We start from the raw sequence: 14886 nt of genomic DNA, 5'->3' as shown, positions 1-14886 counted from the left end.
TCTCCGCCTGTGTATGTGATGACCAAAATCTAGAACCACCCTTCAAAAGGTAGTATCAATGCTGTGTCTGAAATATCGGTCAAGCTTGCAGATGGTGCATGCGGTGAATTGCATGATCGTTTGCAAGATGTGATGTTTTTTTCCCAGATATTCGAACAAGGTTGCAGAGGAAAATAAAAGACTGAACAGGAGCGACGACTGCATGTTTCCAAACCCGATTCAATCGACATTACCAGATCTACCCATTTCCCCGATAATGAAAATTATGCCCCATAGCCTGGGAGCAGTTTGAGGATATGTGGTTCTCGCATGCAAGAGACATAACCATCGGACCTGCGAGCTCCACCTTGAATTATATATTATCCGGAGACATGACCATGGCTTTCGGAGCGTGTGCGCGTATCCGGTTACAGGAATGAATGGTCACTGGAATGGTAAATATTAGGAGACCCCTTTGTAAGTCGGTCAATATGAAGATATTCTGGGATTCTGTATCGAAACCACCAACAGTTTCCGAGAGCGAGGAAGAAGTTTTTGAAGCTGGGCAGAAAGGGCCAAATGGGTCAATGGTAGGTTGAGAATGAATGTCGGTTGTTTATTTTGGTTGTGGTTGCTGTTGCTGTTGTTGTTTTTGTTGCTATCGAAACATCGATGTCGGTAACCAGTTGAATGTTGCAATTGAAGGCAGGGAAGCTCCTAGTCGCTGGACGGCTGTCATCATCAGCTGAGTTGGGATGAGGGGTAGATTGATGGCTGGAAACGGAGCTATTTTCAGGATGAAGCTTCGGAAAATGAAGAGAGATGCTAGTTTTGTAAGGTATGGTGATATGGGATTCTGTGATTTACACGTATTTATTTGTATGGATTTGTATGATTTACATGTATTTATTTGGATAGATTTGTATGATTTGTATGATTTGTATGATTTGTATGATTTGTATGATTTACATGTATTTATTTCCATGTCCTTGTGTATTATCTATGCACACAGTCACAGACACGGCTGGAATATATTGACATGATGGAGAGATGAGATATTGAAACGATTACCCACTTGGTAATAACCATCATCTCATTCAAGTACGGGCAGGGCAATATGTAGGTCAGATATACGACAGCGAAAACCACCATGGTGGACCATTGAGAGAGTGGTATGCATGAAATTATGATATGTATGTACTATGTAGGTATAGTACACCGGTATGTACGAAGTAGTATGTACGAAGGACTTGGTTGCATCATCCTTCTTACATCGTCCCATCCATGATAAGCTGCTTGCTGATAGTGGAGAAAGCCGCTGCGCTGTGCGGAGAGTGAGTGTCCCTTCTTCTTTGTTTACACGATTTCCGTATCTATCGTGAATACCGTCTTTTTCTATGTGAGACGACGGGGTGGATGGTTCATGAAGCAACATATAGCCATATAGCCACATAGCACCTGGCCGGGTCATTGGTGTATATTCGATTTCGACATTATTCGAGATTATTATCCTCGGTCGGTTGGTCCTTCGGCAGGAACACCGACAATCCAGGGAACAAATCGCATTGTATGATTTCCTCTTTCATAATTGTAAATGGATCAAACACACATACTCGAATATTCTACCTTACTCCAAAGAGTCGAAAGGTCTCAAACATATCCATGGATGGAGTCAAATTGGGACTTGTTTGGAACTTTAGCTATCAATTGGAGCGACAATTAAGTTCCATCAACCAATCATCGGGCTGAGCTCTTTAATTTCATTTGAATTCTAGTGCGGGGCGTGGAAGACTTCACTAGGATTAGGGGTTATTCAAGGTTTCTCGTTTTTCACACCTCACTCACTAGGCAGGAAGTGGTCAGGAAGTGGTCATAAATTATATCTTACTTCACTCTGATACTCACAGTACCCGTACTAGGAGAATACTAGAACACTGGAAGCTGGAGACCACCGACCACCGACCACAGACTACCTACAGACTACAGATTACAGACCACGACTAGGCAAAAAGGCTTAGGTAGGTACGGAAGTAAGAGAGGAAAGGAAAAAAAAAGGGAGCACGGTTGCTAGAGCGACGCGTCTAAATATCCACCCCTACCACACATACCCAAAGAAAGAAAGAAAAAAGTTACCCAACACAGCACTTTCAAGCATAATAATAATAGTAATAATAATAGTAGTAGTAACTAGTAGTAATAATAATAATAATAAATAAATTCTTGTTTACTACTACTACTACTACTACTATTATTATCCGATTATTCTATTCCAGGTAATAGAGTACATCCATCCATCATCCATCCATTTCCTATCCCATCCCAATCCATCCCATTAAAACCACAAAAAGTCAGCCCCATACAATTAATTTTATACTCTTCTGTCTTCTCTTCTCCTCTCCTCTCCTCTTCCCTCTTCTCTCCTCTCTCCTCTCTCCTACCAGTCAACCAGCCAGTGATAACATAATCGGTCCCGGTACGACAATCTTTTGTTGATACACCCCCTTCAACTCCCTCGCCCCAAACAACATCCAATTACTTTACTCTCTTTCTTCTAATCTATTCTTCTTTGCGGTACCTGTACCTGTACGTGCAAACTATCTTCCTCAAGATAATTCTTTTTTCCAGTCAAGAACCACCGCCGCTTTCTCCTTTTTAATATCGAAGCTCCTTTTTTTAATCTCCCATTAAATCAAACAGTCCAGTATTCAAGGCCGGAGTGAATCTCTCCCTCGTAACCCCATTCAACAAATCAACTTATACATTCGTTCTGAACCACTATAAAACTATCTACCAGCTACGCGCATTCCTCGCGTCTGATAACGAGAAGGCCTGCTTGCTTTTTTATCAACATTGTCATTTGTCCAAAATTCCACATTCCACAAATATACATCTGGCTACTGCAAGGTGATTATCCTTCTCCACAACGACAAATTCGGGGTTTTTGGAGCGGAAGTTGGTGACTTGATGAGATGTCTTCTTCCTCTTCGCAACCGGTAAGCGCACGCATCGATAGATAATTTTTTTATAGATATTAGAGCGCGTTGAGGGCCATGCTGTGGTTGTTGTTGTTGTTGTTGCAAGATAAACATGATATCTAATATTTACAATGCAGGTCCCTCCACTGAGGATTCAGAAAGGTTCCATATCATCTGGATCACCAGTCAAAACTTCTACACCGCGACCACTTTCAGAGCTAGCTCCAACAGCTCAGAGAAGGAATTCTCCAAGTTATAAGCAAGCCACAAAGGTAAGAATTCAATGTGTCTATTTACAGCATTTCTCTCTCTCTCGGAGATTTAAAAGCTAATTCTGACGTAGAAGATGAGTCTCAATCTCAATGGAGATTCGTCTCCATTCCAGTCCTCCCCGTTCACTTCCGCTGAAGGCTCCTCTCCACATCTCTTCTGGCAAAACCGTGATCCAGGCACACCAAATCGAGTCGGCACGGAAAATGTGTTCAAAGATTCTTCGATATCACCAACAAGAAAATCATCAATCGAACGTTTACAGCGCGCGTCGCGTGTTAAGAACAGCACCATGTACGCAAGGGAGCAGAAACTCGAATACGACCCCATGTCAATACCCGTTGTTGAGAGGCCGTTGGCGAAGAACATACAAGGCAACGCTTATGGAGGAAAAGGTCTGGAAGGGTTTAGATCGGAGCAAAATCGACCATATAAGCACATGAAGACGGATAGTAAAAGCAGTATTTCACTGGCCAGTCCACCGCCTCTGAGTCCGAACAGAGAACCCTTGAAGATAGCCGCAACAAACGGTCTACGATCACCCAGCAGAGATCAAATTTCTCCTACGAAATCCTCCATGGCAACTAGTCGATTTACTGGCAAGGCACTTTACGATCCGGAGCACAATACGTTTGGCGATGAAGATTCGGGTGATGAGAGAGAACGAGAGCTTCCACCTGGACGAAGTTTACACAGACATGCAAAAAGTGTTACTTTTGATGTAGCTCCTCCACAGATCAACGAGTACGAATTAGCTACACCTGATATATCATCTATTGGAACAGGTTCTCGGGAGAATAGCTATGATTCCGAAGAGGATGACGAAGAGGATCTTTACTACCACGACAACGGGGAACAAGATGATAGCTTCGATGCTTCTCTTGAGGATATTGAAAAGACACCAGTTGTGGGACCGGATGACTGGAGACATCCCAGCCCGAGAAATAGCTATGGTCAGGGTTCTGGTTACTTTGATGATCCATTTGATGGTCCAGATGGTAGTCCAAGGCCCGATGCTCGTCCTTCATCTTCGGCTGGACGTTCGGCTGGGACACGCAATGATTCCTTAAATTCAAATGGCGAACATCGACCACTACCCCCTCTACCTGGTATGGCTGCAAATGATCGAAGGGGCTCAGCGTCCTCGATTGTTGAGCGTGGAGCAACGAGTTCACCGAGAAACCTGCCTACGCCACCTCCTCCTACTACCTCTATCAGCAAAGCAGACCTTCAAGGAATGAACGGAAACAAGCTAACTTTGGAGGAAAGATTGCATTTGATGATGATTCAGGACGATGATAGGCCAAAGTCGTCTGAAGGTAGACCAAAATCTGCCGAGAGAGATGAGCAACGGGAACGTCGAATGCGTCGTGCTGGAGCACGTAAGAGTCAAACACCTGAACGAGAGGCCCAGCCCATCAAAATTCATGAAGACAAAGAAGACCGAGAAGATCATGAAGATGAAGATGCATTGGATGATCTTCCTGGATTGGGTTCGTATCAACTACCACCTCGCATCTCACGAGAATCAATTTTGAGAAAGGTAAATGGTCAGGAACCATTTACTCGGGAGTCAGATTACAATTTGGACTCGCCTCTACCTAGCTCAAGTCCCGAACGTCCAAGCACCGCGGAAATGGCACATATTGACCCCGACACTCCTATTCCATCTACAGAGGATTCTTTTGTCGAATCCGCGGACGAGGAAGACGAGGATGATGAAAATAGCATCTTAATCAAATCCGAGGCTGGAGACGATGAAGGAGTTGACATGTACAATCTCCCTGACATGTATCAACGTACCGAATCCGGAATGAAGAGTCATCAGACTGAGAGTGAAGCTGGGACGGTGGATGATTCTGAATTGGAGAGCCATTATTCCGATGAAACATCATCCGAAATGCCACTTCATGAAAGCCCACAATTCCAATCGAATAGCGTTCCAGAAGAGGATGGTCCACCAACTCCTAGAAACATCAGCCCTTCTAGTATCTCATCGGATCCGGCAAAGGAGAACAGAAGAATATCCCTCCCAGAGTTTTCAGGACTTCTCGCCGATAACACAGACTTGAGTCTGAGTCTGAGATCTTACATGACACCATCCCCTGAACCTCAAAACGAAAAGGAGAGAAAGGTCTCTCAGATGTCAGAGGCATATGAACCCTCGCAAGGATCCAAAACACCAGAGGTGGACGATGACGTTGTGCACCAGGCACCAATCAATGAGCGTAAAGAAAGTGTGGCGGAAACCGAACCAGAGACAGAAACAGAGACTGAGGGAGAGACCGAGGCGGAGACCGAGGATGATACTCCAGAGCCACGGCAGATTGTTCCCGAGCCACAGCAGATGATTCCCGAGCCTCAAGAGGAAGCTGCTCCCATGTCGCCACTCAAGAAAATGGTTTCACGTCCAGAATATGATGGATCCGAATGGGGACCACAAGAAGACGATGACGAGGAGGAAATGTCAGAGTCAGATTCGGTGATTCATCATCCAGTTGATGAGCCAATTGATCATCCATTCAGGGCATCTTTGGATCAACCATTTAGATCGTCGATCGATCAGCCATTCCAACACCCATTCGTTAACCCTCCTAAGATCTCTCCTACACCACCACCACCCTCAGATTCTCCTGGCATTCCCGAAACAGTAGCTACTATCAAAGCCCGAAGCGGATCCAAACTCAAGACAAGGCCATCCGTTACGCCTTCTGATCTAGCAGCCATGCGTGAAGCTCGACGTCAAGTCAGTGGTGCTGGTCCTGTTGTTCCCCCAATCCCTCAACGACACCGCAATCGCCCTTCATTAAATGGAGAGCAAGACCCCGAGGATGAGGATAATGATAACGATGATGATAATGATGATGCGGAGAGGGGTACTATACAGCGAGCTCCCAGCTTTAAAAAGCGAAGTCTCACACTGGATATCGGCGGTGACCTTGGTCTTAACTTGGAGTCAGATTTCGACCGGGTCATTGAATCTTCAAAGGTAGCATCTGATTTAACTTCTACTCACCCGACCTTCCTTACTGGTGGACTTGGACAAGCGTCCGAATTGTGTAACCTAACCGAAAAGAATGATCATGCTAACAGCAGTCCACGACAGCGAGGATATTTGATGCGACAAAATACCAAAGTAGTTGTTGCTAGCAGCGATGAAAGAGAACCACGGAATACCAAATCAGTCGGAAACTCACCCACCAAACCAGATAACCGACCACAGTCTTGGGTCGTTGAACCATGGAATGGTTCTCGCAGAAGCAGCGCTCGACCTTCCAGTCCACGCAAGAAGCCTCCAACTGGTCCAGTCCCTCCAATGCCGGGCCATGAAAGTAATGCCACTGGCTTAGGTATCGTAACAGAAGGTCAAGTTGCCGAACCTGCATCTGATGAAGGTAGTGAGCGAGGGAGGTTGTTTGTGAAAGTCATCGGAGTGAAGGACTTGGACCTCCCCTTACCCAAAAGTAGGTCTTCACTCGATCATTACCTTTTGATATACTAACATGAGAACAGATGAACGATCGTGGTTTAGCCTGACTTTAGACAATGGTGTGCACTGTGTTACCACCGCATGGTTAGAGTTGGGACGGAATGCTCCTATCGGACAAGAATTCGAACTTGTTGTGCCAAATGAGCTTGAGTTCCAACTAACACTGAATGCAAAACTTGAGAAGCCGCCACCACCAAAGCGCGCCCAAACTTCTCCAATCAAGGCATCAAAACCATCAAAACCTTCGACTTTCAGTAGAGTATTTGCTTCACCAAAGAAGAGAAAGGAACTTGAGATGAGGCAAAAGGAAGAAGAACAACGCATTGCACAACAGAAACAACAAGATGCTCAAGCATTGAAGAAATCGTCGCAGCCAACTGCGTGGGATCTCCTCTCGCCGCTTGCTGCCGCAGATGGTAGCTTTGGTCGATCTTATGTTTGTTTGAAGGATCATGAGACTCGCTGCTTCGGAAGACCTTATAATGTCGATGTGGCTGCTTTCAACGAATGGGCTACCGAAGAGGTCAGTCAATCGTCGAGTGTCATGAGCAAACGTAGCGTTCCTCCTCCAGTTCGAAAGCGCGCTCCCTATACCATTGGAAAGTTACAACTACAGCTCCTTTTCGTGCCAAAACCAAAGGGTGCAGGTGATGATGACATGCCTAAGAGTATGAATGCTTGCATCCGCGAGATGAAGGAAGCCGAACTTGAGGTTGCTAGACAATTTGAGGGCCACCTGAGTCAACAAGGTGGTGACTGTCCTGTAAGTTTTTATATACCCACATAATCTGATTATCACTAACACATTACAAGTTCTGGCGTCGTCGTTTCTTCAGATTATCTGGAAGCAAACTCACAGCTTACCACGAGTCAACCAGGCAACCTCGTGTCACTATCAATCTTGCAAACGCCAATAGACTGATTGATGATCGAAGAGCACTAACACAAAAGGAAACTACTGCCAAATCTGGTAAACGTCGCAAGTCTGGTTTCGCTGAAGATGAGGAAGGTTACATGTTTGTTGAAGAAGGTTTCCGTATTCGATTCAACAATGGTGAAGTCATTGACTTCTATGCAGACTCACCAGCCGATAAAGAAGCATGGATGTCCGTTCTCGATCCTTGTGTAGGAAAAGAACGTGCAGGTGGTAAAGGTGGTTGGTGTGAGATGGTCCTCAAGCGGGAAGAACACATAATGAGGAAAGCTTCCGGAGCTTCGGGCAAGGGCCGATCACATTCGAGAGTTAAGAGTACCATCTTTTGATCTCTTTTAGCGCTTACTCCGTCGGTTCACGTTGCCTTCACAACAACTCAAAGGGGTTTTCCTTTTCTTGTATTACTTTCTGCCCGGGCGGCCTGCATTCTATTTCGGCAAAATATTGTTTCTTCTCGTGCGAATTCGGCTAGAAGTAGATAAAAAGTTTTGTCAATAATTTTGACAGACAAATGCACCATTTTTGTTTTATACGTCATCTCTTGATATGGAAGCGAGCGGGTTCATGGTTAGGGTGGGGGCAGTGGGAGCATAATTCTTGACTTTTTTGTCTCATTTGCGTTTTCACAACTGCGTTTGTAAGATTTCTGGTTTGAGTAGTCTTAGCTAGTTTTTTCTTTTGGCATGCGAAGGCAACAAACTTATTGTTTTGTTTTAAGGATTAGGTTATCTTTGTTTTTCTACCGTTTTTTTACCTTTCCTTTCGACTGGTTGGTTTCTAGTTTGGGTTTCCTTTCTTTGGGAATTGGATTGGAACGGGGGGTTAAGGAGACTGTGGAGGAGAATGCATTGGTGAAAGGAGGGGACGAAGACATGTGGGGAGGAGATCAGATGGAGATTGTGTGGGGGAAGGGAGATTGTCAGTGGATCTTGGTGACAAGAAGAAGGTTGATTCGATTTCAGTAATGATTCGTGATGGATGTGATGAGGAGATGAAATACACGTATACGTATGAAGGGAGGGAAAGAGCAGTTTCATGAGCTTGGTAGGGGGTGCGGGGAGAAGGTTTAGTGAGAGAGTAGTGTGTGAGGAATGGGAAATGGAAATGAGAAAATGAAAAAGAATATTAAATATCTATTTTATGCATTTTTTTGAATGTGATGTGATTGATGTGATGTGATGTAACGTGATGTGCGAATAGGTACTTGACTGTTGCATGATATGAAGAAGATGTTGATATCATTATTGTGTACCCTCATCGTAGTAAGTATGTTTGAGGGAACCATGATAAACGAGCCCAGATATATATAACCCCTTCTATATCAGATAATTAGACCTTGTCATCCGGCATTTTTCTCACGCATGTATTCATTTCCTCTAATTTATTATGACTCGAGAGTTAACCGAGGGGGGATTACTTCTAATCATAAATATGTCTAGTATATATATACATTCTTTCATCTATAATATACAAAATACAAAGTACAAATATTAGATTACACATTTTTTTTTCTTCGAGTAAATAAATAAACTTTTTAGAAAGTAAAAATTTCATTATATAAGAGTACTACTAGTTATACTATACTATTATACTATATATACCTAGCTAGCTATTAATAACGATCTAACTTTGTATATATAGATATTTTCAAGGGAAAATTATTACTCGTAGTATGTAGTGAGTTATTATTATTTATATGAATTTTTGATTTTTAATTATGAGGAGTATTGAATTAATTGAATTAATTGAATATATTAATAAATTTAGAAAAATTTCTCTGTGAATTGTTATGGAAAGCGCATGATTGAAGGAATGCAATGTTATCTAGTGGGTAGATAGCAGGATAATCTTATGATCATGTAGATTATAGCGATCCTTAAGAGACCCAGTGTAGATGGTCTTTTTAGGAGAGAAGAGAGAGAAGAGAGAAGGGAAGTTGGAGAGAAAAAAAAGTATAGTGAAAAGTTGAACAACTTCATTCGTGAAGCTTTGCCAGCATCATGCATGCAGTTTACTGAAAAATGTTCATCGTGAACTTGGACACTTCGGATACAAATCCAATCTGTACGTTGGCGTGGATAGTCAGTCAGTCAGTCAATCTATCATTCAAAAGTAGTTTTACCAAACGAGCACATTGAAAGAATATTTGGAATTCGGATATTGTGTCCCGAACGTGGGAGAGTAATGAAGCTATAATTCCCCAATAGTTCAAGAAGGAAGTGAAGCTATACTCCTCGAACAATTCAAGAGTGGTTTTTCCGCTGACTTGGCAATGGCCAATTCCCCTCTACACCAAACCCATGAATTTCGCGCTCCCGAAAAGTCTACCTACCAATCAACGAAAACGCCATTTAGTAAGTCCATATTGATCTCTCACTTCACCTCTATACGTTTGCAAAAGCCTAGAATCATGTGGATAGCAATGTCGCTCTAGCAGATGTCTTCGCCAGTTTGGTAAGCGCGAAAACCCCTTATTTCTGTCTCGGTGAAAATCGCAATTTCGTTCCGGACAGAAAAACCAAACTTCAAATTCACAAATTCGGGCTTTATGTGATGACAGATCCCTATAAGTGTAGAATCCTATGTCACAATATTTGCATACGTACAATGCAGATAGATTGCGTTGGGAAGAAGGGTTGGAAGCCAGTTGTTGATCAGTATTAGGGCCAAAAGTTGATTGTTGATTAGGATTAAAGTGAACAGCTAGCTGTTGTTGTTGTTGTTGTTGTTCGAGGGTAGGTCGTGCGATAGGCTGTTGAGAGAGATTAGATTGGAAAGCTAATTGTTGATGGTGGGTGGGTGAGAAACTTGATTGCTGATTGAAACTCGATTGAGAAATTGATTGTCGATTCAGACTGGGATGGAAAGCTGATTGCTGATCAAAGGCAGTTTGAAAATCCGGGAATCGATTAGTGGTCCTTTGGATAGCTGTTCGTTGATCCAGAGTAATCTGCAAAGTTGTTTGCAGGTTAGGGTTAGGGTAAACAGCTGGTTGTTGTTGATAGAGATTGGATTGGAAAGTTTGTTGTTGATAAGGGGAATTTTGAGAAGCTGATGTGTGAATGATCCCTTCCAAAATTCGTGATGATGGCGTACCAGTCGAAGCCTGGTCTGGGAAAGATGGTTGACGCGAAGGCTGAATATTACTATTTGAGGAACTGTTTTTATCGGCTTGGATGGGAAAATGAGGATATTCGCGGAGCCTATAGAAATAATGATGATTAGTCTTATGGTTATGATGAGTATCAGGCTAGGCTGATAGGTCAAGGATTTTGTAAGTTTCTAAAGCGATGAATGAAATTGGGAAAACGTACATCGTATCAGGATTAACTTCCAAAGTAGTTTTCAGCGAAGGCTTCTTACAATACAAGCATGTACGAAGTTCTCCTTGCTCGGTGATCTCAGGGATGAGGGTCAACATCGTTTCCAAAGTAGTATTAAATGTCCTCTTGCAATGCGGACATAAAAAACGTTTCTCTCCCCTAGACATTGGTATGTAGATTCTTTTGGGTCTTGCTTCTATTATTTCCTCCGTGAATTCTAAAGTTTCTCTGATGGAGGGGACTCCACAATGAGGGCATTTGAGAACCTCCTCTTGTTCCATATCGATAGGGGCAATGTGTGACATCGCTTCGCGAGTGGTTACATAAGTCTTTTTGCAAGAAGGACATGTATAACGTTTCACTTTCTCGGTATCGACATGACTAGAATCTTCATTTGGCGGATTATTTGTAGAAGACGATTCGGGGGTATCCGGCATCTCTTCATCATTCGACGGAGGCACTTTCGGGGAAACAACATTATGTAGCTCTCCAAGCGTTGCTTGCTCATCTACAGTTCCATCATTCGACGGAGGTGCTTCCGGAGAAACAACATTATGTAGTTCTCCAAGCGTTGCTTGCTCGTCTACAGTTCCATCAGCCACAGTGAGATCCTTGTCAGTGGTAGTTGAAATTTCGTTGTCCTCCGACATGCTCTTGGGTTTCAACAAGCAGTTACTCTCAACTTCCATTTGAAGAACGATATATTTCGGATTGGAAATGATTAGCGGGCCAATACAATATGCTATTAGTCTTGGCAAAAAATAAACGCAGCGAAGTTCAATTGGGAACAAGTTGAGAGAAGGAATAAGCTTGATGTTTTGTTGCGGAATGACTTCGCTGAAAGTTTTAGGATGAATATGGCTTGGTAACTATTGCGCCTGCCGGGTTTTCCTTACAGAATTGGAATAGGAAACGACGAGATTGATCTAACATTCGCCACAATGAGAGCTTCAAATATTAAGAAGGCCACTTGGGCATTGCTAGTCTCGAATTCACAAATGTGCTTTCCCAAATTAGACCATTTTGAAGAAGAAAATTACTGGTCGCGACAGACCACTTTTTGAAGAAAGTAGGTAAAAGAAGAGAATTGGATCATGCTTTGAAGTCGACCTGTGATTGATTTCGAGTGTCAAAGAATACGGTGATATCGTGAGAGTGCCAGATCTAAACTGGGTTTCGTTCCACTGTTCCACTGTTCCCTAAGATATTAGAGATGCCAATTATTGGATCCGTCTGAATCAAGAAACTTGCGCCGCTTCTCACCCAAATCACAATGTCACAAATGCGAATTATAGTCGGGAGAGTGACCTATTGCAAGAAGTTATTCATCTCCAAGCTTATCCTTTAACATTGTAGTCTTCCTCATCCCATAATTAGATGGGGCGATCCACCTCTCCCCAACACCAGTCCTCACCGGACCAACCCTCGTTTCCTTTTCTCCACTCTCCTACATCTTCGACTTCCTCTTTTCCAACCTTCAACCCATTATAGATGTGAGGAAAGAATCCCGCTTTTCCCTCTGTATCCCAACATCCGCCTAATTCTTCGGGCTGCTTTCCCACTGCATTCTCCCATTTGATGTATGGAGCTACTTGCTCATACTTGATGCGGAGAATGTAGACGTGGGATTCGTTTCTAATTGAGTATTAACTACGTGTAATGGAATAGAAGAGATACCAAGATACGCTAGAAAGAATGTGAGAATGGGAAAAAGACGGTGCAAGAACATACGAGAAAAATGCATTCAAAGTTCGTAGCAGTTGCTTCGAGGTAGAGCAGTGAACGAATCCATCTCTCTTATCGAGATCAGAAACTGGAAGGACTTCTGGAAGTGGTGAAGCAGGTTTCGCATCAGAAGGAATGATTTTGTAGATATAAGTTGGATATGTTGAAGTCATCTTTATGTTTGCTACACGTGATGAATGTGCGAATCTTCTCGAAATGGATCTCTACCTGAGAATATAGATGTATATATATAGCGTTGATTATGAGATGTCTCTTGCTGTTCAATGGAGGAGATAGATGAACCTGGAGGTGATGTGAAGAGTGAGTGAGTGGAAGAAGTAAACGAGCCGAGCTGGGAAAACTTCGGGACAATCTAAGATCCTTCGCTTTGATAGGACAAAGGAGAATTCATGTAAAGGATTTCCAGAATTTCAGCAACAATAAAGACGCTCCCGGTGAGCTTTGTAAGTTTGGCAATAATCTTTGGTAAAGCCTCAAGAACCCCATGTAATGTTAGTCAATCGATCTGTTGCCGACGCAAAGACCAATCAGAGCAGGGACAAAAGCTATGATGGATTTATTTACAGCTACACGTGACTATCTCACCGCTCTAGCTGGCAAAATTCGTCTTGCCCCGAAAAAAAGTTGATGGAAAATATTCGTGCTGTGAGGAAACACAAAAGAGACTTTAATCTTCAAGAACTCAAAATAACTTCAACTTCTCAAAACCCTCAATCACCATGTCGTCAGACGAAATCGTATGGCAGGTTATTAACCAACAGTTCTGCTCTTTCAAGCTCAAGTAAGTTGATCCATTGTATCCATAGCTCTTTTCATCTACTAATGATATCAGGACTACGAAGGATCAAACTTTTTGTCGCAACGAATACAATGTTACTGGTCTCTGTAATCGACAATCATGTCCCCTCGCAAACTCCCGTTATGCCACTATTCGCGCAAATCCTCAAACCGGTACACTTTACCTTTACATGAAAACTATTGAAAGAGCACACATGCCATCGAAGTTATGGGAGCGCGTAAAGCTATCTTCCAACTATGCCAACGCATTGGTACAAATCGACGACAAGTTGAAGTACTGGCCTAACTTCCTCATTCATAAGTGCAAGCAGAGACTCACAAGATTGACACAAGTCGGTGTTCGCATGAGAAGATTGGCAAAAGAGGAAGATAGATTGGGCGAAAAACTTGTTCCAAAAATGGCGCCTAAGGTTAGAAGAAGAGAAGAAACCAGAGAAAGAAAGGCAATGGCAGCTGCTAAGGTCGAGAGAGCGATTGAAAGAGAATTGATTGAAAGATTAAGGAGTGGTGCCTATGGTGATCAACCATTGAACGTCAGCGAATCTATTTGGAAGAAGGTTTTGAAAGGTTTGGAGAGACAAGGAGAGGGAACTAGAGATGAGGATATGGATGAAGGTATCGAAGAGGATGAGTTTGAGGAAGAAGGAGAATATGAAGATGAAGAGGGCGTTGGCGACGTGGAGTACGTTAGTGATTTGGGAGAAGATGAAGAGGATTTGGAAGATATCGAGGATTGGCTTGGAAGTGATGAGGAGGAAGTTACTGGTGAAGAAGATAGTGAAGATAGCGAGAGTGACAGCAGCGAGGATGATAAGGCCAAGAAGAATGCTACCGGCGCAAAGAGAAAGAGAGCACCGGTTTCCAAAACCAAGCCAAAGAAAAGAATCTCGAAGATGGAAGTCGAATACGAACAAGAGCTCGAAGGACCCCAGCGAGAATTGGCTTTCTAATCTGGGAATGCATGGATTTTCATTATACCTGGGGTTGGGCGTTCTTTATAGGTGTTGGTGTTCTTGGTCCCTCAAAAATAGCTGTTAATTTATAGTACTGTAGACAGCTTTTTTACTTGGCTATGTATATCAAAGCAAGCGATATTCAAGTACAATTTCTGGAAGAATACCTTAAGATGAATTATTGACTAATTAATTTATTGTGATTAATTACATATCAATTATAATACCAGTACCATCAGTGGCTCTTTCATCGGCCCCCCTTGGTCTCATCCTTTGGCGTGGTGGGGTCGGATCTCTTCTTGCAGCGAAACCTTGAAAGTTTCAACTTAATACTTTCTCTCCATAAATTCATAACTTCATAACTAATAATTCGCGACACCTCTCTACAAACCACAATAAATTCAAGACCAGCCATTTC

At 42.9% G+C, this 14886-nt stretch overlaps 4 protein-coding genes across 4 annotated transcripts; 2 read left to right on the top strand and 2 right to left on the bottom strand.

The window, feature by feature from the left end:
* Nucleotides 1-2323: 2323 nt before the first annotated feature.
* EAF01_008725 (uncharacterized protein) lies at nt 2324-8769 on the top strand. The gene is made up of 5 exons (XM_038916981.1): nt 2324-2972; nt 3092-3226; nt 3298-6688; nt 6738-7477; nt 7528-8769. The coding sequence occupies exons 1-5, from the start codon at nt 2949-2951 to the stop codon at nt 7975-7977; spliced, it is 4740 nt and encodes a 1579-aa protein (XP_038767375.1). The 5' UTR covers nt 2324-2948; the 3' UTR covers nt 7978-8769.
* Nucleotides 8770-9983: 1214 nt separating this feature from the next.
* On the bottom strand, nt 9984-11621 carry EAF01_008724 (uncharacterized protein; the record flags this gene model as incomplete). The annotated part of the gene is made up of 2 exons (XM_038916980.1): nt 9984-10851; nt 10963-11621. The coding sequence occupies 2 exons, from the start codon at nt 11619-11621 to the stop codon at nt 9984-9986; spliced, it is 1527 nt and encodes a 508-aa protein (XP_038767374.1).
* Nucleotides 11622-12032: 411 nt separating this feature from the next.
* Nucleotides 12033-13315, bottom strand: EAF01_008723 (uncharacterized protein). The gene is made up of 2 exons (XM_038916979.1): nt 12703-13315; nt 12033-12606 (listed from the first exon to the last, which is right to left on the bottom strand). The coding sequence occupies exons 1-2, from the start codon at nt 12867-12869 to the stop codon at nt 12345-12347; spliced, it is 429 nt and encodes a 142-aa protein (XP_038767373.1). The 5' UTR covers nt 12870-13315; the 3' UTR covers nt 12033-12344.
* Nucleotides 13316-13383: 68 nt separating this feature from the next.
* On the top strand, nt 13384-14653 carry EAF01_008722 (uncharacterized protein). The gene is made up of 2 exons (XM_038916978.1): nt 13384-13498; nt 13550-14653. Exons 1-2 carry the CDS (start codon nt 13437-13439, stop codon nt 14463-14465), a joined length of 978 nt encoding a protein of 325 aa, XP_038767372.1. The 5' UTR covers nt 13384-13436; the 3' UTR covers nt 14466-14653.
* The last annotated feature ends 233 nt before the right edge of the window (nt 14654-14886 follow it).

This window comes from Botrytis porri (genome assembly GCF_014898465.1).
Source record: "Botrytis porri strain MUCL 3234 chromosome Unknown BPOR_012, whole genome shotgun sequence".
Lineage (NCBI taxonomy): Eukaryota > Fungi > Ascomycota > Leotiomycetes > Helotiales > Sclerotiniaceae > Botrytis > Botrytis porri.
This window is presented reverse-complemented; position numbering and strand designations above follow the sequence as displayed.